Source organism: Melanotaenia boesemani, chromosome 5, assembly GCF_017639745.1.
Source record: "Melanotaenia boesemani isolate fMelBoe1 chromosome 5, fMelBoe1.pri, whole genome shotgun sequence".
In the NCBI taxonomy this organism is placed as follows: domain Eukaryota; kingdom Metazoa; phylum Chordata; class Actinopteri; order Atheriniformes; family Melanotaeniidae; genus Melanotaenia; species Melanotaenia boesemani.
Genome location: NC_055686.1, coordinates 36412852 through 36435259, shown reverse-complemented (window position 1 = coordinate 36435259; position 22408 = coordinate 36412852). Strand labels below are relative to the sequence as shown.

At 37.6% G+C, this 22408-nt stretch overlaps 1 protein-coding gene across 3 annotated transcripts in view; it reads right to left on the bottom strand.

Moving 5' to 3' along the window:
• The window catches only part of col4a5 (collagen, type IV, alpha 5 (Alport syndrome)), an 81983-nt gene that overhangs the window by 46917 nt on the left and 12658 nt on the right, over positions 1-22408 (bottom strand). For all 3 annotated transcript variants that reach the window (XM_041986709.1, XM_041986710.1, XM_041986711.1), the window contains exons 2-3: positions 3836-3889; positions 3151-3240 (exon numbers count right to left, since the gene is read on the bottom strand). In XM_041986709.1, coding sequence (XP_041842643.1) covers positions 3151-3240; positions 3836-3889 — 144 coding nt within the window. The remainder of the gene's footprint in view (positions 1-3150; positions 3241-3835; positions 3890-22408) is intronic.

Below are 22408 nucleotides of genomic sequence, written 5' to 3'. Positions count from 1 at the left end.
TCATTCATTCTTTCATTCTTTCATTCATTCATTCATTCATTCTTTCATTCATTCTTTCATTCTTTCTTTCTTTCTTTCATTCATTCATTCATTCATTCATTCATTCTTTCATTCTTTCATTCTTTCATTCATTGCTCAATAAACAAATTGTACAATAAATAAATAAATTACACAAAAAATTTAAAATAGTTTTTCCATTAAGAAACCTGTATAACACGATAAAAATCTATTTCTTTTGTCATTTTTTATTGTTTTAGTTTAACTTTGTGTTAATATTCCTACTTATTTACTTTTCAATGTCATTTTCAGATAAATTCATTTATTTATTTGGTGATTTTATTTCCTCTTTTTTTTTTAAGACTATATTTATTTCTGTATTATTTTCCTTTAACATTTTCTTATCCAAAAATATATTTATTCCTGTATTTTAGTTTAATCTAATATTTTATGTTTTTTTTATTGACACTTCTTTTTTTATTCAGTCATATTTACGTTCTTATTATTTCCAGTCTTACATTTTCTTCTTCTATTTATTTTTCCAAGCGTATTTATTTCTCTGTCCCCTTTTCACGTTTCTGTTTGCATTTCTGCCTCATTATGTAAATGAGGGCGGCCTTTCATGGCAGATCCTCACCTATTGATCAACCCACACTGAGCCGGTCACAGGCTGTTCATGCAGGGAGCTGTGCAGCCGATTCTTCCTGCCCGGCTCTGTCCAGGATGGTTTTGGGAAGGAAAATGACTTTCAGTAGGAGACTCTACAGGAACTTGTCTGAAAAATCACACATCACTGATGACTGTTTACTGGTTTTTAACTTTTTTTTTTTATTAATTTTCCGTGAACGTCCTCTGAAGGTTGCAACTAAAATTTAAATAAAATTTCCTGAACCACCGTTTCACTTCTTTTCTGGGCCACCGCAGCCGCTGCTCCAAGAAAAACACGTTTCTCTCAGGTTGTAGAGAATATCAGAGACTTCATTTAATTCTGTCATCATACACGTTTTCATCACTTGTAAGGACAAATATATAGGAAAAATAAATAAATCCTACTACTGGGTGGTTATTTTGTATGGAGATGTAACAGCAAAGTGGCTCGATGGACTCGGGGGTTAAAAAACGATGAAAAAGGGAAGACTGATGATGAAGAGGCGGTCAAGTGCCCAAAAATGTTGGATATGTTCAAATCATCAGCAGTGATATTATGTGAGTTGACTGTATAATAAATGAGTGGAGAGGAGACGGGTGGTGTGTTACAAGCTGCAAACTTTTATCTGATGATGAGCACTAGTGGAGCTTCTCCATGACCCTTTTTATGCAGCTGTAATAATGACTCTGGTACAACATGCTGTAATAATGATCTTGGTACTATTTGTTGTCAAAACTTCATTCTGTTGTTAATGTTTCTGTGGTTTGTGGCTCTACTGTTACACCTCTCATCAGTCCAAACATAAAAACCACTGGGATTTACAACCTTGGACATGCAGGGCTCCTGTATGGGATTTCCTAATTTCACAGAATAAATATAATTAAATTTTATGTGCTGTGTTAAAGTGACAGGTGGATATTTCAATACGGAGGCTGCTCAACTAAACTTGTCTGAACACATAGGCTGTGGACAGATGTGGACAGATGTGGACAGTATCCACATCTGTCCACATCTGTCCTTGTCCAGCTTAGAAACAGCTGGAAACTGGGCCAATGAGGAACATTTTATTAGTCCAGGTTAAAAGCTGATGAGGAAACTTTGTGGCTTCATCAGTGTGTTTATCTGGTTGTAAATGACATGATTACAGCGTTAAATGCATGTTGGCTTATTTTACTGCATGAAATATTTGGTGAGTCTTGCTGGACCAAACAAACCTCCACAGGTGCTGCTGCATGACAAAGTTTGGGAACAATTCTTAAGGGTGTACAGTCTCTTATCGGTCTAAGTTGAGTCAACTTTATCCTTTTCTAATGTTAGCTGAATCAGGTGAAGCTGCTGTTGAACGCTTCTTGTTTTTACTGATGCAGCAAATATTCATGTTAACATATTATATTAACATATGACATGAACAGTGAAGTCCTGTTGTGACCGTTGTATTATGTCTTTTAATGAGAGTAAGAAAGAGAAAAGCACTGGACTGGTTGTGTGTGGATGTCAGTCTATATAGAATATTGATCTTTGCTTAGCCTATGTGTGTGTGTGTGTGTGTGTGTGTGTGTATGTTTATTTATTTTTCTTGTATATTTGTCCTTATAAGTGAGGAAAATTTGTATGTGGACATATTTAAATGAACAGATGTTCTCTACAATCCCAGAGAAGTGTGTTTTTCTCTGGGAGCAGCGGCTGCGGTGGACCAGAAAGGAGGAAGTGAAATGATGGTTCATGGAAGGTTCTTCAGCGGACGTTCAAGATCCAGACAACAATCCCTGAGCTTCACAACCAACTTCACCAGAACCTTCAGCCTCTTAGTTACTGCATCCACGCCAAACAGTAAACAGTCGTCAGTGATTGTGTGATTTTTCAGCTAAAAGAGAAGATCCTGTACTACTAAGATCCAGTCTACTGGCAGAGCTCTACCACCTTTAAACCTTCATTTCCCTCCCAAGGCCACGAGCTGCAGAGCCAGGCAGCTCCCTGTACTAACAGCCCGTGTTAGTACCGGTATGTCACACCTTGAAAGGCCAGCCCCCTCATTAACATAATGAGGGAGAAATGCATACAGAAATGTAAAAAGGGGACAGAGAAATAAATACGCTTGGTAAAATCGAGGAAAGAAATGCAAGTTGGCAAATAATGAGGACGTAAATATGACTGAATAAAAAAGTGTCAATAAATAAAATGTTAGATGTAAATAAAATACACGTATAAATTATTTTGAGGATAAGAATATGTAAAAGGAAAATAATACAAAGTAAAAACAGGCATAAAAAAGGAGGAAAAAAATAAAAAAAAACACCAAATAAATAAATACATTGCTCTGAAAATGAAGTGGAAATGTGTGATTTGTACGATCATTGAGGAAAAATCCAGCTTCTTTCAGAAAAAAAGTTCTTAAATTTTTTTACTCTTTGGCCAAATTTCAAAAAGCAACAACATTTTGTGATTTTTGACATTTATAATGCATGAACATGAGCTTAATGATCATCAGGGTGAACTGAACACACCGTCTCTCCTCTGGGTCCGATTGGCCCTTCAGGTCCGGGAAAACCCGGGAGTCCCGGCTGTCCAGTTAAACCTGGGAAACCCCTCTCGCCCTGGACCCCATGACACACAAAGAGAAACTGTTAGAGAAACAGGTCAATACCTTCATGACATTTCTAAAAGTAAGACTTTGACTAAAACTAAATAAAAAAAAATCTGTCAGAGTTAACACAGGTAGAGTCATTGGCTGTGGGACTAAATGTTGAATAAACTCAAAGCCATGTTGTTAGCAGGTGTTAGCAGGCTGTCAGTGTAAAAAGGGCTGTAGAGACATCTCCACAGGAAGTTACCATCGACCACACGTGATGCAGTTGAAGAGCCTGAAACGAACCAGTTCTCCACCGTTTGGTCTCAGAATGACATCTTAACTTATTCCCCTGAAGTGTTTCTTTTCTTTTATTTATTTATTTATTTTAGTTTGAGAAGTCAGACTTTTTTCACAATAACTCAACATGAAAGAAAAACTTTTAAAGTTTTTAAATTTCTTTCCGAGTTAAAAAAAAAGAAAGAAAAAAAAATCAACTTTAAAAGAAACAAAAAAGGCCAGTAGCTGTTATGATGAACCTGGAAAGTCTGGGATTATTTTCAGCATATTTGTAGTGAAGTAATAAGAAAAATGTCCTCTAAAACATGAGATGTTTTTCTTACCTTGGCTCCTTTTTCTCCATTGCAGTCACATTTGCTTCCACAGTCATCGAGAGACTGAGAAGAAGAAAACGAGAAACAGAGATGAGTCTAATTAAACTTTGGAGGCATTAGATTAGATTAATAATTTTTTTAAAAAGTACAGAAAACTACAGCACTAAATAAAATATTATCGCATAACACAATAAAAATGCCTTAAAAATAGTGCAGCTAAACATCAGTAGCAAATCATAATCACAGTTTTCATGTTTGCTTTTTGATGCTTGCAGCTCTGATCATCACCACTAGATGGCGTGTTGACATTACATCGCTGCACCTCTGCAGGCTTCTCCACAGGAAGTATTTCTTCCCACAGATAAAAACTGTCCTGCAAGTTTGTTTGCTGATCAAGTCAAGGTCAATGGTGGCCCAAACCAGAAGACTAATCTCAAGTGTAAAACAAATTTATCTTCACCTGTTTTAAACAAAAATGACCTGTTAACATGGAGGGATTCTGACCCTCCTTTTCAGAAAAGCACTGAGTGAGAAAACTCTGGAGGGCAGCATAAAAGCCGAGGCAGGAGGGATGCAGCGGGAGTGCCAAGCTGCTGATTAACTTTTCCCATGCTCTGCTGACACAGCTGATGCCAGACAGGCATCAGCTGCACGCATGCCGGGCAGTCAGGTTGTGAGAAAGTGTTCAAGACGGGCAGACAAGCTGGCATTCCTCTGTGTCTGCAGAACGTCTGTGTGCCCACGTTTGTCAACAAATGCTTAACTCAAAATATTGCTATTCAATTATAAGAGACACAAAAGCAGAGAATGCTCATCTTTGTAGATTACTTTCCGTACAGTTTTATATGTATGTGTTTCTTTGGTAAAAGATAAATTGACTGATATCTGGTTTGTAAGATTAAATATACAAGTGAATCTTATATTAAGCAGACTGACTGGGCATTAATGAGCTAGTTAATCCAGTAAACTGTTTAAGGTTTCATGGGCATACATTGGAAAATATGACTAGTGTGTATCTAATTATGATTATTTAAATGTGTGATTATTTAAACTGTAACTAATTTATGAAATTAATTGCATTAATATTTTTAATTAATTTAATGCCCCATACATACATCATTTCACTGGCTCTATGGATGGATTTGAAAATATAAAGAACATTGATGGGACAACTTATAATGGCCACAGGGATGAAGATCTTTTAACACTTTTAACACTTTTCCAGCATTTTATTTTTATTTTTTTAATGTTCCCAGTTTTGCTTCTAGATCAGCTGATCAGCTTTTCTAGTCCATCTCTCTTGTTGCACTTGTTTATCGTTTAGCTGAGAAGGAGGAAACTAGCGGTTCATGGTTTATACCGGCACGTATTTATCCAGTGTATTGTTTTTGGACGCGCTGGCAAAGGCAAGCAAAATCTACCAGACTCAAGTCAATCTGACCCGTCACCGTCACGTGAAGCTGAAGAAGGAAAACTGTTGACAACAACAACTTATTTCAATTAGATATTGTTTTCCTTTATTTCCTGTAACTTTTCAGTATTAATGAGGTTTGCTAGTGGCACAGCTGTAAAATCTATCATCAGACAGCCATGCACACAGCTATGAAAATGGATCTGGTTCAGATTTCTAGTGAAACAGTTTACAGACACAAGGGGACGTCTTCTCTAAACACTGGTGCTGTTCAGATGTTAGAGACATTGAAGTGCCATGACTGTGATGAGAGAAATTATTAACAGGTTCTGAGAAACAAATCAGACTAGGACCCTTCGCTAACACAACAGCTGGCTGGTGGTAGAAAGGATTTATACTGCAGCTATGCAGGGGCGGGTCTAGAAAAGTTCTGATGGGAACCAGGCAGGGGGCATTGACCAGGGAAAGGGGGGCACAAATGAGACTTTTTTTAGGTCTAGATTTTTTAAAATATTGAACTGATTATTACAACTAATGTGATAATCTAATCTTAAAAAAAAGTGAAGAAAAACAAACAGCCAATGATATTTTTTTATGAGCAGTTACTTCCTGGTGGGTGATGCTGCTGTAGGACTTTCAAAGATAAAAAGAAAAATGTGTTTTTAGCCAGGTCATCGGGTTTATTGGTTTCTTAGTGTTAGCTTTTTAACTTCAGCCCTCACATCTGGTGCTTTTATGACAGATATTGTAACCACGGTGAAGGTTGCTGAGATGATGCTGTATGAACTCTGCATTATGAACATGGTAGAGATCATGCAGAACAATATTGAAGTACTTTACATGCTGCATTTACTGACCCCTGGACATTTGAAGTTTACCCAAGTAAAGGTCAGTTAACATTAAATATTTGTAGTATTGACTCTTTCTGTTGGTACAATACAGTAAAAACGGGCAGATTTCAGGCAATTGGTGATTAATCATGATTAATTAATTTGTAAGCTGTGATAAATCTGATTAAACACTTTAGTCATTTGACAGCCCTAATATAAACACAGACACACAAACACACACACAGCTAAAAAAAATGTGTCAACAAGAAAACAGACAAAACTGAAACACTGTTAGGAGCCAAATCTAGCTCTGCCTCTGAGGCTATGTCGGCCAATCAGAAAGCTGAAGAAATTACAGTTTGGGCATATCTGTGCCATTAGAGCGCGTCCGCTTCTTTACGAAGCCGTGTTGCCATAAAACGTAGTGACGCATTTTTCCTTGCCATCACCATTAAAACAAAAGTGTTAATGGTGCAAGTTATGACATATGCCACTAAGATGTCTCAATACATCCTAATGCTTGTTATCTTGTCCACACCGTTTGTTTTCAGTGTCCCAATACTGTGTTTAAATGTGGACAAAAGTTGCAAATGCAAAGAAGAGCTTCTGGAAAAAGTTCTAAGACATTTGTTGTCACATTGACCCGAATCAGCAACAACACATCTTTTACTTCAGCCTCAGTGGGAGAGCAACATGTCACAGATTCTGAAAATGCCTCTTATTAAGAATAATATTGCTTTCATTTCTGAAAATGCATATGATTGAGCTTTAAGCTACAGCTGAGCAACTACCATGAGTATATTTTTCCAGCCATATCAACCGTGGATTACACAAAACTCATGCAAGCTGTGCTGCGGCAGAAAGGCCCATGAAGTGAAAACATCACTGAAGCTGACCTAAAGGCTCATTTATGCTCCCTTTATGTTGGTAAATGAGCACGTCAAACATTATCAAAAGTTACTGCCCACATACTCCCAGCCATCCATTATGGTGGTATGATTATTAGGCAATACATCCACTAGAGGGCAGTGCAGAATTCAGAGTTCAACTCAATGTCCGACGTCGTTTTCAGTAAGAAATATGGCGGTGTTGGCGGAGATCATATAATATATCTTTTCAGAAAGAGCCATAAAATGAGGCAGCATAGTAGATGGTGTTGTTTTGTTCAGACATTAAATACAACACAGCTTCTTCTTCTTTGTTCTTTTTACTAGCCACACATAGGCTATCCTGCTGTCGTATTTTCCTGTGGTCAAGCTCTCTGAAAACAAACCAAAGTACGCATGTAGAGAGTGCAGAAGATGGACAGAAGGCTCTGTTGATACATGAGAATACATGCATACTTAGCATAGAGCAGAAATGAAGCTGTTTGTAACTGGAAGAAAAATGATTTGATCTGGCATCACAAATACATGCTCATCTCTTTGTTGTTTACATAACAACAGCACGTCTAGTGACAGTGTTAATGCTAACCTTGCTAACAGGACTTTTTATAGGTCTGCAGATGAATGCATAGTTATAATCCACTTATTAGAGGTGTCAGCGTGTGATGTAGAACACTGCTAACAAACACTCTAACACCAATGTCAGCACAGCAGTTTGACAATGATTGAAAGCTTTACAATCCTAGTAACAATAACACAAACTGACTTCATTCATAGCACCTTTCTGGTCACACTGATCAACACAGGCACCCCTTCACACACATGACATAGTGGGGGCCAGCTTTGTGAGCTGTGACACCTGTGTGACTCCACAGATAAGACAGCGTGAGAGAATGTCAACTGTTCACATCTGTAGTAAATCACTTCCTACAACGAAAAGCCTCCAGCATGCTGGTGTCTCCTTGGGTCAGTAAGAGCCTTGCAGGTGCTTTTATGTGCATGTACTGAGTTTCAGTACATGTCTGTATTTGTATTTCAACGATCTGTGGGTAGACGATCAGGTTCCACACAGGCCTCTCCACACTCTTGATAACACCGTAACACTTTCAATCATTACCAGTGCAAGCAATATAATGATCTAAGATCTTCACTCAGCATTTAAGTGTGTGTCGTGTTAAAAGATTAACAGTAAAACAAGGTATGAGGCTCAATCAACACTGCAAACAATCACCAACTACATATTTAAACCACAAGTGATCCATAATTTTAGCCAATTTCTCTACAGATTGATCAGAGTAATCTGTCTGCTATAGTTCACAACCATCAGGTTCATGTTTCTGTGTGTTCACAGCATCTGTCACATTCCTGCGCATACAGATACATCTATAGTTATAAACCAGGTGTTAAGCACACACACACACACAGTCTATTCAAATCTTCTTTCACTGTGAAGATCTGCTGTCTGATGAACGACTGCATGCAGCATTTTTTTGGCACTGTTCACAATCAAGCTTGATGGTTTAATGTTGGAATTTAACATGTTACTGTCTGTAGTTGTTACTGAATGTCATATGTTTGCAGTAGATACAAAATGCTTGCTTTCTGCACCCTTGGGAGCTTACCACAGGCACACACATGCCTGAATACACTTGCACTTGGGTAGTCAATCGTGTGTGTGCACGCTTGTGTGTGTAAAGGTGTTTTCACAAGCCTTGGATCTCCAAATTAGTCTCTGGTCTGCTTCCACTCAATGCAGTCTGCTCTCCCACGCCCAGGACTGCAGTTCATAGTCTGTTTGCTGTCTTTTCACTCATCCCTATTTTCTTAATAAGACACACAAGCCTGACTGAGTTTGTTTGTTCTATAAAGTAATCATGTAAATCCACTACAGCCAGGGAGATCAAGTTTAGACTACAATAAAGTCATAGTACCTAAGTTAGATATTATGAATGACTACAATAGGTGGGGTGTTCTACTTCCACTGTACAACATACTAATTAATTAGAATTATTAGAAAAGAAAGAGAAAGACAGAAACTGGCTAAAGTGTTTTTAATGGTAGAATTCCTGAAGGCTTGACAAAGAGAGTGGAGGAAAAATGATTGTGACTCTTGAACACTGTAGTTGTCAGTCAGAAAACTACCACTACTCTGAAATGAGGGAAAACTTTGACAAATACACACCGTTTTAAAGCATTACGTCTTAGCTCCAGCTGTACACGTTTAAATCAGAGTAGGATCCAGAATATTAGAACACGTTTAAATACAGCAAGAACGATTTCAGAAGGACGTCTCCAAATATGCAAATCTATCATTTAACATTACAGATGATGTCAGATTAGACAAAATCCTTGTCATCTTAGACCTCCATGTATTTTCCACTATATTCTGGTGTTAATTAGTGCAGTTTGGGGCAATTTGGTAAAATCTAAACTGAGGCAGAACATCAGAAATCTACTGTGAAGATTTAGAAATGATGCTTACACTGCCTACTGCTGATAACGGCATTTCTTGTGCACAATGTAAACTAATGAAAACATTTTAATAAAAGGGAATAGGAGGGTTAATAAATGCTCGTTTGAGTGGATCCATGTTTCTGAGCAGCTATAGAAGCATTCTGTGAATGTTTTGGTTACTCAGTGATGATACAGGCTTGACAAAAGGACGGAGGAAAGAAGGATGGCAACCCGTAAACCCTTGTTTTCTAATTGATGGTCAGGAAGTTCCCACTACTTAGAAGGAAAGTTTTGACAAACGTGCAACATTTTTGAGCACGACGTCTTCTCAGATCTAGATGTACGGGTTCAAGCTGTATTAGGATCCAGAATATGACAGTTAATTGCACAACAACAACAAAGAGTTCAGCAGAAAGTCTAAATATGCTCTACAGTCCTGCAACGTTACAGATTATATTTTACAGTTAAGCTTTTTCTTGTTTTTCAGTTTATTCTAAATGAAAAAGGAAACTAATGAAAATAAAAATCTGCCTAAATGTCATGTTAAATATCTCTATTTTTCTGTGCTGTTCAGTCTTTCTCTCATCCCTCTTATTCACCCCCACAGCACTGAAAGGACACGTAATCCACTTAGAAAGGTCATTGAGCTGCAGATATTTGCTCTGCTCTGCTTCGCCTTTAAGTCACTACTCTGCTGAGGGGAGGTACAGGTGGTAAAAGATACAGATGTCCAGCATTTACACCATACATGCAACCAGAGTCAAAAATGTATTAAAGGTTTAAAGTACATAAACTTATCATGAACTAGAATTTTGACATTTTAATGGTGATCTTATGAAATTTGAATGAGAAAAAAAACAATATTAATACACTGACTGCATTTTTTTTATGTTTCAATTGATTCTCCAAATTAAATTAAATTAAATTAAATTAAATTAAATTAAATTAAGTATCATTAGCCAAATTATTATCTCTGACATTGGTATTGGCCCAGAATAATCCATTCTGTACAACCTATGGAAAAAGTGATGATTACACCACTCACAAAAATCAATTAATATACAGCTAAATACATATAACCACCTGCACAGCGAGGGTGTGCGGGGCAGTCCCTAGAGCTGATTGCTCAGAAAGAATGATATATGATGATTCAGTCAGAGGCTGCTGCAATTTTAGACATGTGGCTTAAAAAAAAATCTACTGTATTTTCTGGACTATAAGTCGCATCAGTCATAAATGTGTCATGAAGAGGAGAAAAACATGTATAAGTTGCATTGGACTATAAGTTTAGAAATTCATTTTACAAAATCCAAAACCAAGAACAAACATTTAATCTGGAAAGATGAAAGTTATTCAGATACACATGTGTGTATCACATTTGGTATTTAAAACACCTCTGCGCACACAACCCCACCCTGCCACCGACACAGTTTTACATTAAATATTAAATAACCGGCTCAACTGTTCATTGCACATAAGGACACAACATACACCCCAGTGTAGAACTGGACAGGAAGTTGAGACTCCAGTGTTTTTAAAATAACATTATTTGCAGAGCAAGTCACATTTCCTGAGTACAATTTCACACTCTTATTATGGTTTGTACATGTGCCCAAACAGAGACTTTATTTCCATATGGATCCATTCATACAATATAATTAACATTTATAACATCTAAAAAAAAAGAAAAAAAATCGGAATTCTCAAGGTTGTGACGGTGCCCCACGATCATTTATGTAGAGGAAACACATTTGTCTTTATAACAGCATAAACAACAAACCTGAGAGGCTAAAGTTAACATAACAAGCCAGCAACTAGCAAGTTACTAGTAAGTAAGTTTACCAAGCTCCCGATCTCATTCCGCATCACTGAATTCCTCCTCCGTGTCCAAGTCCTGCTCCATTACAGTTTTCTGCTGCGCATTTTACTACCTGCAGTTTGAAATCTGCACAATCTGTGCAATATCTTTTTAAGGGGCATTTTGTTTGTGTTATGGTTTTTTCGGTTGTCTTTAACTTAATGTTTTAGATTTGTTTTCAGTGGTACAGGAGCAGGTGACACCTAGAAGAAGGAAGAATAGCAGTAGGAGGAGGGTGAACCTGAGGATTACACTGGCTAGACTGGAATTCCCCTGCTCATCAAAGACTGATAATTAGACACGCAGAGACACTGTCCTACCATGAACACACACATGCATGATACAAAGACATAAAAATGTACCCATGCAGCAGTGAGACAAACACCCACAAACACAGAATGCTTTTTCTGCTTTTATATAAATAGGTTGTGATTCGATCGCAGCACCACTGCTTAAAGCATGTCTCCTTTTGCAAAGGGATGTTTAAGGTATGAGGTAAGACTTTGAACTTTCTTTTGGTTTTCTGTTGCTGTTTTAGATGCTTGGTGGTAATGTTGCATGACAACAACATCCCTGCAGATTCAGACAATTATAAGAAAAAAAAAATGGATCCAAAAAATATTATTGTCAAGATTACTGCATGAAAGACTAGCTTAGCAAGGAATTCAAGAAGGCCTCCATGAGTGCTCTGTTACATAAATAAAGACCAGGAATGATACGATTTTTACGTCAACTATAACCAAATGGAGCCACCCAAGCACACTACGTTCTGGTTTACATCCAACAGCTAATGAGTCGGTCGGGTAATAATATTGATGTAGCAGTATAACTGGTTAGTGTCGTCTCTCTAGATTCTAGATTCTAGATTCCATCCATCCATCCATCCATCCGTCCATCCGTCCATCCATCCATCCATCCATCCATCCATTGCTTATATCTCCTTATTCCACTGCAGTCTCGAGGGGGCTGTAGTAGTGATGGGCAATATTAACAAAAAATTATATTATGTTATTTTTCTAAAATATCTCAAAAAGATTTCATAGCTGTATTGGTGTCTTGGCTTGTAATGAGTAATCTGCCATGTAACTGCCATGGTTCTGCTTAGAAGATGCATTATTACATCCAAGGAATTTAAAATCCATACTCACTCTTTATCTACCAGCATTTCATAACAGCATTGATCTGTAGCTTCAACTGAAATACTCTGTCCTCTGGATGATTTTTTTTGTTTTACTAAATTTAAAAAACCTGGTAATAAACATGGAAATTTATTCAGATTAGCAAATATACTCTTAACTTTTCCAAGAGTTTTAATGTGAATCAAAATCCATGTGTGACCACAGAGAAATTTTAAATACTAATACTGCAGTTCAGTGTAGAGAGGAGGGCCAATATGATGCACTTGACTGCAGGATCACCACTTATTCTGCCAGTTTTAGACGTTTTCCTGCAGCAACACACCTGATCCACATCACACCTGACCCACATGACAGCTTGTTTTCTGCACAAGCCTCTAATGACCCAATAATTTGACTCAAGTGTATTGCAGCATGTAAACATGTAAAATCCGCAGAACAATGACTCAACAGGTCAACAGCTGAACCACTGCACTAGTCCATCATAAAAAGTCTTAAGTTTTTGTTTTGTTTTGGGGGATTGAAACAACTAAGATGAGAACAGAAAAGTTTCATTTTAAACATTTTAAAATTTAATAACTTTTTTAAAATTATTAATTTAGATTCCATACTTACAGGTCCAATAAATACCCCTTACATTCCCAAATCAGCAACAAATGGATCTTTCTAATAAAGAGCCAGTAAACCTGCATTGTTTACAATGGGTCTGATCCCAGTTTGGTCCCAGTTTAACATGATCATGGAAAAGTCACAGTTTATGGAAAGTGGAGACTGAGTGTCACTCTTCTGAACAGTGGAGTGGAGCCAATCTGATGAGTTAACATTATTTTAGTACAAATGTAGTAACAAGCTAACGTTGACACCGCTGTGGCTCTTAGCTCATTGCTAACATAGATGCTAACATTTGCTTCATGTTACAGTGACTAACTTCTCCTGGTGTTTTTTAAGGTGGATGAACGTGGATGTGGTGAATCCGGTCACAGACATTGCAGTTTGCTGGTCTTATACTGGTCCCTCTTTATTAAGTTTTTAATACCCAAAAGTTACAGCGGTGCTAAAGCTGCAGCTGCGTTCACCCATGCTATTTGTCAATGTTTTGATTGCGTGTGTGTGCATTGCGGACACGTGTCTGTTTGTGTGACATTATCTCTGAAGACATTATGTCTACTCCTGCTTTGAAAAAGAGTCACTATAAGTGTCTAGAAGTATTGGTGGCAACACTGGGGTGTAATGGCAGCGATGTATTTGCCAGGTGTTACACCAAAATCTGTGATCCATCAGAATCTGTGACCGCAGGGGGCGATAGTTATGTTAGAGTTAGAGCATTATGTTAGAGTCCAGATCATAAGAGGGGTGACCTAGGTCACTATTTCCAATAGCTATGAGAATGTGTGACTTTACTGTACCTGCATTATAATAAACTCAGACTTAAATACACGTTTTTATTTTTTCCAAGACTTTGCTCGTCTTCTAAGACTCACATGCAGAGAAATGTACAACAATCAATCACTTTATTCTAAGGAGAATTTAGAGACATCAATACCGATGTTAAATTTCATTATAATCATGTAGGAATTCCCAGAAGGTCCAATACAACCCACAGAAAACCACTGACCATCGTCATAAAGCAGCATAATCCAAGTCGTAAACGAACAGCCAAAATAAACAGTGAAACCGGACTAAGGGTCCTTCAAGATAGCTGTAGTGGACCATAGTTTCCCTTTTTCCACAAGATGCTTTTTGTCCCAACAAAGTGTACAATCACTGAAGGAAAGTTTGCTCGCTCCAAACGTTGAGGCACAACAGGGAGGGCGACTGCAATCTCTGGTATAGAAACTACCAGGTAATTACTTCATATCCCAAATAGTTATTTTATTGTACTCAGGCTCAAAATATTGTAAAATTAACCTTCAATCAGAGATTTCAATCTGTGCTCACTTTTAGAACTATATAGTAGAAATGCAGTTTTTCATTTAATTTAGTCCTAATAAAACCGTTTAGACTTGTTAACCAGGTCAGTTTCTAATCAATTATCTTTGTTTTTCTTATTTTCAGAATATATTGCGGCGTTACACGACAATACAGAAAAAGCAGCCATCCAGTTTGACCTGAAAACATGACAAAAAACACCCTCTAAGGTACCGTTCAAGGCCCAGCATGCATGTGCTCCTAGTCCATACGTTACAGGTTACGCACCGCTGCGTCAATCCACCATTCCCTTTTATCGCAGCTGGACTTTGACGACTTCAATGTGTTAACACCCTAAAAGCAGAACCAAACCAAATGTTTTCACTCAGACAAAAAATTCCACCGCTGATGTTTTGACTTACTGGCTCTTAGAAAGAGGAAGACCCCCCCCCAACTGATGAGCCCCAGGTGTCTCACCCATCTAAACACACTCACACGTGCATCCAGTCATGCCACAGATGAGGAATTCCATTGATATTCCCAGGAATTTCTCTTTTTTCCTCACTGCAATTTTCATTCCACTCTTTTCTTTTCATTTGGCCTTATGAATGTTGACCTTCAGAGACCCCGCGCTGAGAGATGGCTGGAGGGGTGCTGACCACCATCTGTGCTAGACTTGCTTCACACTGTAGCACAGGAGTTTTCTGTGTACATTTTCATAATATAGAGATAAATGTTTAAATTAAAAACAAGTCACTGGAATTTGCTTCATGTTGATAAGAAGAAAACTGGAAACTTATAGAGAATCAGAATCATTAAAAGCCGCTAAAATATTTTGTAAAATGAATTAAGATAAACCAAAACTCAAAATCATTATGAAACATGTGAGAGATGAAACTATTTGCCAGTTAATCCATAAGCCAATCAACAGAAAAGAACATCAATCAATATGCGTCAATATGAATAATAGATCAATGTGCTCTGGTTAGAAACCCTAAAAAATGACTGAATCTTTATTGTTATTAAGGTGAATATGACTAAATATCACTGCAATTTGAAGTGAATTTTGCTGAATTCTCAGTCTGAACAAAAAGCAGATTAATGACTAAACGATGGTTAATAATCTTAAAGGGTCTTAGGTTCTGCTTTAAAGCCTCACTCCTGTCTTACTCTTCTTATCTGTCTGCAACATTTTGGGCTCCATTCTGCTTATGACCTTTTCGCGTAACTTAGCAATGTTGTCAACGTTTTTTTAAAAAAAGCAACTAAGATAAAATAGGGCCAGGCATAAAAACGACATTACAACATACAACATTTTCAGCTGATCCATGCACATAGATGTGGACCCTTAGCACACTCCTGTCCACAGCTCAGAAGCATAATGTGCCTCTAACCTGGTTGCTCACTGCCAAGAAAGCCCAAAAGAGATGAGAAGAAATACAAAGCCATGCCAGTGGACTGAGAAAGGAAAATGAGCAGGAACACAGGAGAGAATGAGTGTAGCCAAACAGAGCCATGAAAGCAAGGCTGAGACTAAAAATGAATTCAAATCATCCTCCGAACTCTTTGTGTCGTTGACAAAAAAGTCCATGTCAGTATTATGGAAGCGGTTTGGATTCAGAAACAAGACTTATCACCTGAAAGAGTATTACATAACTATACAGAAAGCATGAACACGTAGTCCAATGCTACTCAGTGTAGCAATTCTTGCAGAGCAGCAAGCAACAAACAGAAGATCATCGTATCATCATATCATCATACGAAAAGAAAACCCAACAACATCTTAATGTTTCATAGTGATGCCCAGTCCTCCCGTCTAGGAGGGTCAGTCATGTGATGGAATAAGCAGGTAAAGACAGTGGATGGATGGACTTGATTCCCTACGTGGCCATTGTTAGTATACTCTACTGTATGTTGTGATCAAGATGGATTAATAATAGAAAATAATGACATAGTAATGTTTGAATGAAATAAAAAGACACGTTGAACAAGCAGGAGGTAAATTCTCTTCACTGACCCCGGTGATCACTGGGGTTGTTTTTTAACCAGCATGCATGTCAAATCAAATCAAACTGAAGCAAAATTATATTGGAGCAGAATTTTATTTAAAAAATTTTATTATTAAGTATTATTAAATTCTTATGCACCCAAACGTTATAATATCATGACCAAACTTCTGATTTATGCCTCCAGTTAACTGCTGACTCTGGTTAAGTTGGTATTGTATGACACAATCTAGAAAACGCTCCTTGAAATCTGTTAACTGATACAAATGCATCAGTAAATGTATTGTGTATGTATGTGTAGTATTCTTTATTCACTGGCAGAGAAAAACTATTTGACTAAGACATTTAAATTTCCTTTGTTTTGTTTTTTTTATTGATTTTATTATTAAGATACTGGTTTCATGGGGGAAATTTAAAAGAGCAAATATGAAAAAAAGAAAAAAAAACATGTCATGGTCTTCTTTTCACTTTCTTTGGTCACATTTAAGCCACTATAATAATTCAGTAGCACCGCAGTGTGGCGTGAACATATAAGCCACCACACCACAGAATGGGGGCATTTAAAGCTGCATGTAGAGATCACTGATACAAAAACACTCACACAACCTCTCCCTGCCCCGGCATACATCTGTTAAAACATGCCTCACCCACTGCTGCACTCTTTCATCTCTTATTACGTTTTCTTTCTACTTCCACTGAACCATGAAGAAAACCTGCATCCAGGGACGCAGAGATGATGACTGAAAGGTCTTCATCGCTAAAAGACACCGCCGGCCTGCTGGATGTTTAACAGTACTGCAAGAGTGATGTTTTTGCTACCAAACAGAAGAGTATCATGTCCTTCTCTTCCCAAAACACAAACTCTACAGAGTGTTTGGGAATTTCTAAAATGTTGTATCTCAAGTTGAGGATTTATCTAAACAGCCACTCAGACGGAGAAGTAAACACATGCCTGTACCACTGTGCACATATGTGGGAACAAAATCAGGTCCCACTCATTTTTTCCCACTCAAGAGTTGTGTGTTCATCCAACATTATCAATAACACCAAACTGGGAAGAAGAAAGTCACGTTTCTCACTGCAAAATGTTCACACACCTATCAAAGATCAATGTCCTTTCTTTTTAAATTAGGAGAATCTAAAAGGTGAACTAAGCTAAAAGAAGCTAATTCTTTTACTTAAAACAACACAAACTTTTAAAGTATTATTGCAAATCAAATTAACAAATTCAAGCAGAATTCACTTTTTCATCAGTTACAAAAACTGTTCAAGCAGCATAATATGGTCCATGTTGTTCCCCTGCATGTCTGAGGTGGCCGTGGACCTGATTGTAACATTATTTATTCTACTAAGCAAACTAAAAAGAAAAAAAGAGTCTGATGCAAAGTGATGCCGTGTTTTAAGTTGAGAGGTCGTCAAGTGCAGGTAGGACACTAACTACTAATAAGCATTACAAGAAACCTGACTAAAAAAAACAAACAAAAAAACAAAAGAAAAATAATGACTCACATATAAAATCTACATGGCAACAAGGTGTTACACGTGGATAACTGTAGCTCTTAAGAAAATAGGATCTTTAGAAAAAGTTCCATAGTGAGCAAATCTGGATATAGCTGTAAAGCCAAAATTATTTAGTAAATAATATAAATACAGTTGAGTTCAACTGAATGGCTAAAAATATCATGTGCATGTGCAACTTATTTTTTTCTTTTCACCAAAAAGCAAGTATGGAAAAAGTATGGAAAAGTGACATCAATTCAATGACTATATTTAGCAAGTATTCATACCCCTCTAGTGGCGCTTTTTGGAAAAAAAAAAAAAAGACAAGCAATAAATCTAGTGACTTTTTCTGGGTGTATCTGGGACATTTTGAGACTGATGTGAAAGCACAAATTATTTTCTCTTCTCCATGAGCATCAGGTTCGGCTGTAGGCTCCTCCTGTTGCTCCCATTTCTGTACAATTTTTTTATAAGATTGTAAGGTTTAATTTAAAGTTAATATTTCATAAATTTGGGTTGTACACCTAAATTATTTTTAGGTGTTTAGTGATTGTTTGTCATGTGCACCAGGGCACAGAGCCCTGACAGAATACACTTAAAGTGTTTATAAAATTTCCAGTATGTATCTCAAAAGCTAGCACCAAGAGTCCAACCACTGCTTTAAACTGAAACCAGTGTGAGAAGTACAGGTGTATGAATGAGACTGCCTTTTATTTTAGAGAATGTTCTGCTTTTGCTACAACTCACCTGTCGTTACAGCTGAAGGAGTTGAATGCAGCCCTTACCTAATACACCTGAGTTCAATGCCATACACTAAAGAAAGTAATTTTCTCATTGCAATTTTCATTTATATCACACATTGCATGTTTTGTTTATATTGTGCGACCATATAATGTATCAAGGCCATTTCTAATATGACCTAAAGTGACTTTTACTGTATTACATAAAAAAAAGAACATAATATTGGTTAGCGTACCTATCTAACCTGTGTTCCTGTAATAAGCCAAAATCAATAAACAATATGAGTCAAGTGATATATATCAGCCTGGCTGCATATAGCGCTATGATCAGCATGTTATACTGTAGATCGGATGCCTGATTAAAATTAGCACACACAGATATTTGCAGCGTGGTGTTTTAAGGGCTGAATGTGTAAAATGTGAGTGTGCAGACAGCCCAGCTTTTCCCATCCCAACCCAGCCGTGACTAGCACAGGTCCAGACGCGCCCTTCCTTCCCTCTTTTCAGCGATCCACATACATCACTTCTTGGCACAGTGAGTCGTAGCTACGGGCAACAAGAAATTAGAGAGGGGGAACGGCAGCTTGCCAGCTGAATACCTGGATATGTGTAGCCTGGGGACAGACTGAAGGGAGGCAGGTAAGAGTGAGACGAAAGGAGGAGGAATAGCGAGAAAATGAGTGACAGAAGTTGAAGATTAACCAAGAAAACTGGAGGCAAAAGGAGGGTAAAGGGAAGACAGGAAACTAACACTTTTTGTAAATGTGCCTTAAATTCATGCAGATATCTTTAGTCTGTGGAATTTGATCTGTGGATAAATTTAGAGACATGCTTAGCTTGTCAGAAACGACACCAAAACCATTAAATCCCCCAAAATAAACCAAACTGTTTAGAAGTAAGATTACCGTGAACATCTAATGTTGCAAAAAGGGGACTTTTCATCCTGAAAAACCAAATCTAATCACAAGAAAATGTTTAAACTTTTAATTAATTAGGCTTCACTAAATATTATGATGTTCAGACATCTTTGTAAACCAATCAGAAAAACCTACATACTGCAGGTGTATTACTGTTTGGGTTAGGCACAGCCTAAACGTAATATTTAGTCAGGACTCTGTGCTGTAGTCAAAACAAGGTAGGACATCCCGTCCTGATGAACTGTGAGATTGTGCATGTGCTTCAGATGCACTCTTTCACTTGGTTCATGTTCTATGCCTCTGTTTAGACATTTCAGCCATTTCTGAGCCACAAACCTTCACATTTTAGCTGCAACAGCAATAAAGTTCATTTAAATATCACGGTGTGGGATCAGAGAGACATTTCAAATCATCAAAAAACATCAGCTTCTACCTGCAGGCTTAGCATATTCACCACATACTTCATATATTATAATAACAACAATAATATATAATAATAATGACGTTTAGGAGACAAAGTCCTCATAATGTAGGGTAACTATAATTGTATTACAGCTAAACTTATTAGCTGATATGTTCATTACTGTCACAAACTCATTTAGCCCACATAGATGGAGGACAGTCTGAATATTTGAACCATAAACTCTGAGTTATGTACTGCATATGATCTAGTTTGGTTAATGGAAGAGCTCTTGGGTGTTCAGCAGCAGTTTGATTCTGATCCTCTGACCACAACAAGCTCTCTCTTGCTCTCCGCGAGTGTCTGATCATATTTTGTGAGGAGGCAGGTCTCAGCAGGTTCCCGGCCCGCTTGTGTTTCTCCCACATGCCCCGGTCATAATGAGCGCAGACACATTTGAGTGTTGTGGAGCTTTACAGCTGCATGGCTGCCTGCTGGTTCGTCTGCCTGCATTTAAACTTGTGGGAAAATACAGACTTGTGTGCTTTTCTGCACTAAACTGTTGCTTCACTCCAGCATCGTGTGGCATTATGTGTGGATTCAGTCCAATAAAACACTCATCAGCTACAGTTTACAAAATCAGACTAAATGCTGCATGTTGTAGCCTATAGAAGTTAGAGAAGTAAAATTATCAGCTAGTTCAGTCTAACATTAATCATGTACCAACAGATGCAGATGAGACATCGGGCCCTTGGGCACAGACTGGTAAAAGAGCCTCCACCCATGAAAACATCTCCAAACAATGCAGATCTGGTTGCTTTGTATGTATTTGCACAAGTTTTGTGACCACTGGTGATAATTAAGCATTGACCTTTAGTCGGGCCATGTCTGTGTGACTGTTTAACTCTGGGTGCTCATGTAGTTGTGTTCCTACCGACTGGGACCCTCCGCCTGCGTCTTCATCGGCAGATTCGATGATCATTCCATAAAAATATGGACCAGCTCCTCAATAAATTTTGCAATTATAAGTTCCTGTGCAACTAAGAAACTTGTGTTCTGTTCTTCTTTTGTTTTTTTATACTGTTGTCTTCCTGTATCTTAGTGGCAGGTGGTGTTTCTTGTGTGACGCAGGAGAACAGAGAAAGTCTACATGAGCCTGTCGTCTTCCAAACAACCATGTGTGGGTTTCCAATCAATTATCCACCTGCTCTCACACGTTTTGTGGGCTGAATGAAGCTCAGAGGCTTCGAACTGTAAGGTTAATTTCTTGAAAACTAAAAAGATTTAATAAGGATAAGATACTAGAAAAACATATCCTAACATGAAAAGAAAAAAACTCCACACATTTCATGAAACTGCAGTGTGTCTGAGACAAATCGAGTCTACATGGCAGAATTTGTTATATAAGCAAACAGTAAATCATTATCCAGCGAATTGATAAAGTGTCTTATGATTAAACTTGTGATTTCTACCCGTGTTGACCAATTAATGAGTCAATATGCTGATTAAAATCTTAACAGCCTTAAGAAATAAGCTTTACTAACAAACATTCAGAAATATGAAGATGCTGTTTTAATCTAAGTTAAATGATTAATTCAGTTATTCTAACATTTATTTATTATGATATTTATTCATCAGTAATGCACACACAAATCAAATAAAAATGAAAGTGTGACAGTAAAGTTGTTTCAGGCCATGATCCTAAATTTTGTGTTTGTGCTGCCAGTGAAAAAGCTAGTTTGAGGAACTACAGTTTCCCGTACAAAGGGAAATTATTCAGAATTACCCTCACACACACACACACACACACAAGAAATTTTAATCATTTACACATAACACCAAAACCTATCGTATATCATACTGAAATCATTCAAACACCATCTTTAAACCTCTCATACTGAAAAACGTGACAGGATAAGATGTATGAAATGTGCTCGCAGATATCAGCACAAGTCACCACGTTCTCCAACTTCTTCAGTTTCTCTTGAAAATGCACTCATGTTTTTCTACAAGGTCGCGACCATTTCATCTGAAATTACTCCCTTTCCTAGTGAAATCTGTCTCTGACACACTAGCAGAATGACTTTCATGCACACTGTTGAAATGTGATTTCAGAAATTTTACTACCAATTTCATGTGTCTGTGAGCTGTGGACCACTCATATTCCCAAATGGGAACTTTCAATATTTTTTAAGCGAGACATGATCATTTCTCTGTTCCCCCTCATACTCTTCATTTCAAAATCTGGTGTTTTTTTTTTCTCCTCCCTCTCCGCCTCACTCGTCATCACCGTTTCCTCTTTGTCTGTGCTGGGACAGAAGTCTGATATCTGCTGTTATTTTGACCAGTGGGAGTCTGTTAGTCCTGAGGAATGCCACGCATCCAGTGTTGACACAAATGCAGAGACATGAAGAAAAACTAACATGTCCTCATACTTTAGATTTCAGTCCGAATTCCACCATGTTGGCAATAAAGATGGAAAAAGCAGTCTTACATGAAAACACGTGCACATGCATGTGAATTTCAACAAGACAAATT